Raw genomic sequence first — 1,188 nt, forward strand, 5'->3', positions numbered from 1 at the left:
ACTCTCCCCTCCACACAACCATAGTTGTCTTTTATTACTATCAACACTTTGGCCTTGGAAGAGAACATTCTGATCACTTTTCTCCAAGAATGGGCAAAGCCATAGACCTTTGACCATGTCCGTTTGTCCCTTGAATAAGTCTAGGTGAGGTCCAATGATTTGCATTTCTAACAAGTCCCCAGGTAATGCTAAGGTGTGGGTTTAGAAACAATATTTTCAGAATCACTAGGCTACCAGATATCAAGACCTCCTATCAGCCTATGATAACTAAAACTATATGGATATTTCTGAAAGTCTAGACAAACAAGACAAATGCCATAGATCAAGAGCCCAGAAACATATCCATAGATTAATGTACACTTGGTTTATGAATGAGGCATTGGAGAGCATATTTTCATAAATGGAGCTAAGACAGGAATTCACACAGAAAAATGAAATTAGATCACTATTATGCACCATATGCAAAAACTAAACGTACATGTGAATTGAATTCTAAACTTAAATATAAAAATTAAAACTATACTTTTACATAAAAGATTTAGGAGAATATCTTACTCTCCTTTAAGTAGAAAAAGATTTCTTTTTTTAATGTTTAGCTTTTAAATTTTTTGTGAGTTTCTTTATTTATTTTTGAGAGACACAGAGAGACAGTGTGAGCAGGGGAGGGTCAGAGAGAGAGGGAGATGCAGAATCTGAAGCAGACTCCAGGTTCTGAGCAATTTGTCGGCACAGAGCCCAATGCGGGGCTCAAACACACGAACCGTGAGATCATGACCTGAGCTGAAGCCGGACACTTAACCGACTGAGCCACCCAGGCCCCCCATGTTTATTTATTTTTGAGAGAGAAAGAGCATGAACAGGGAAGTGGCAGAGAGAGAGAGAGAGAGAGAGAGGAGACACGGAGCTTGAAGCAGACTCCAGGCTCTGAGCTATCAGCACAAAGTCCGATATAGGGCTCAAACCCACAAACTGTGAGATCATGACCTGCGCTGAAGTCAGATGCTTAACTGACTGAGCCACCCAGTCTAGGCACCCCTAGAAAAATATTTATTTCTTAAACAAGACAGAGACAGAAAGCACTAAGCATGAAAGAAAAGAATAGTAAATTCGACTGTATTAAAGTTAAATACTAGTTTATGTCTGTTTATCAGAAGACATTATAGAGTAGAAAGACAAAATGGTAGAAGA

General features: G+C 39.0%; 3 protein-coding genes across 3 annotated transcripts in view; 1 reads left to right on the top strand and 2 right to left on the bottom strand.

Annotated features, from left to right (window-relative positions):
* The window catches only part of LOC115275853 (olfactory receptor 1J4-like), a 97,709-nt gene that overhangs the window by 58,947 nt on the left and 37,574 nt on the right, over positions 1-1,188 (top strand). The gene's annotated exons all lie outside the window — the stretch shown is intronic.
* LOC115276015 (olfactory receptor 1J4-like) overlaps positions 1-1,188 on the bottom strand; it is a 39,615-nt gene that overhangs the window by 11,715 nt on the left and 26,712 nt on the right. The gene's annotated exons all lie outside the window — the stretch shown is intronic.
* LOC115276843 (olfactory receptor 1L8-like) overlaps positions 296-1,188 on the bottom strand; it is a 1,780-nt gene continuing 887 nt past the window's right edge. Inside the window, exon 2 of the mRNA XM_029920955.1 lies at positions 296-324. Coding sequence (XP_029776815.1) covers positions 296-324 — 29 coding nt within the window. The remainder of the gene's footprint in view (positions 325-1,188) is intronic.

Source organism: Suricata suricatta, chromosome 13 (assembly GCF_006229205.1).
Source record: "Suricata suricatta isolate VVHF042 chromosome 13, meerkat_22Aug2017_6uvM2_HiC, whole genome shotgun sequence".
Classification (NCBI taxonomy): Eukaryota; Metazoa; Chordata; class Mammalia; order Carnivora; family Herpestidae; genus Suricata; species Suricata suricatta.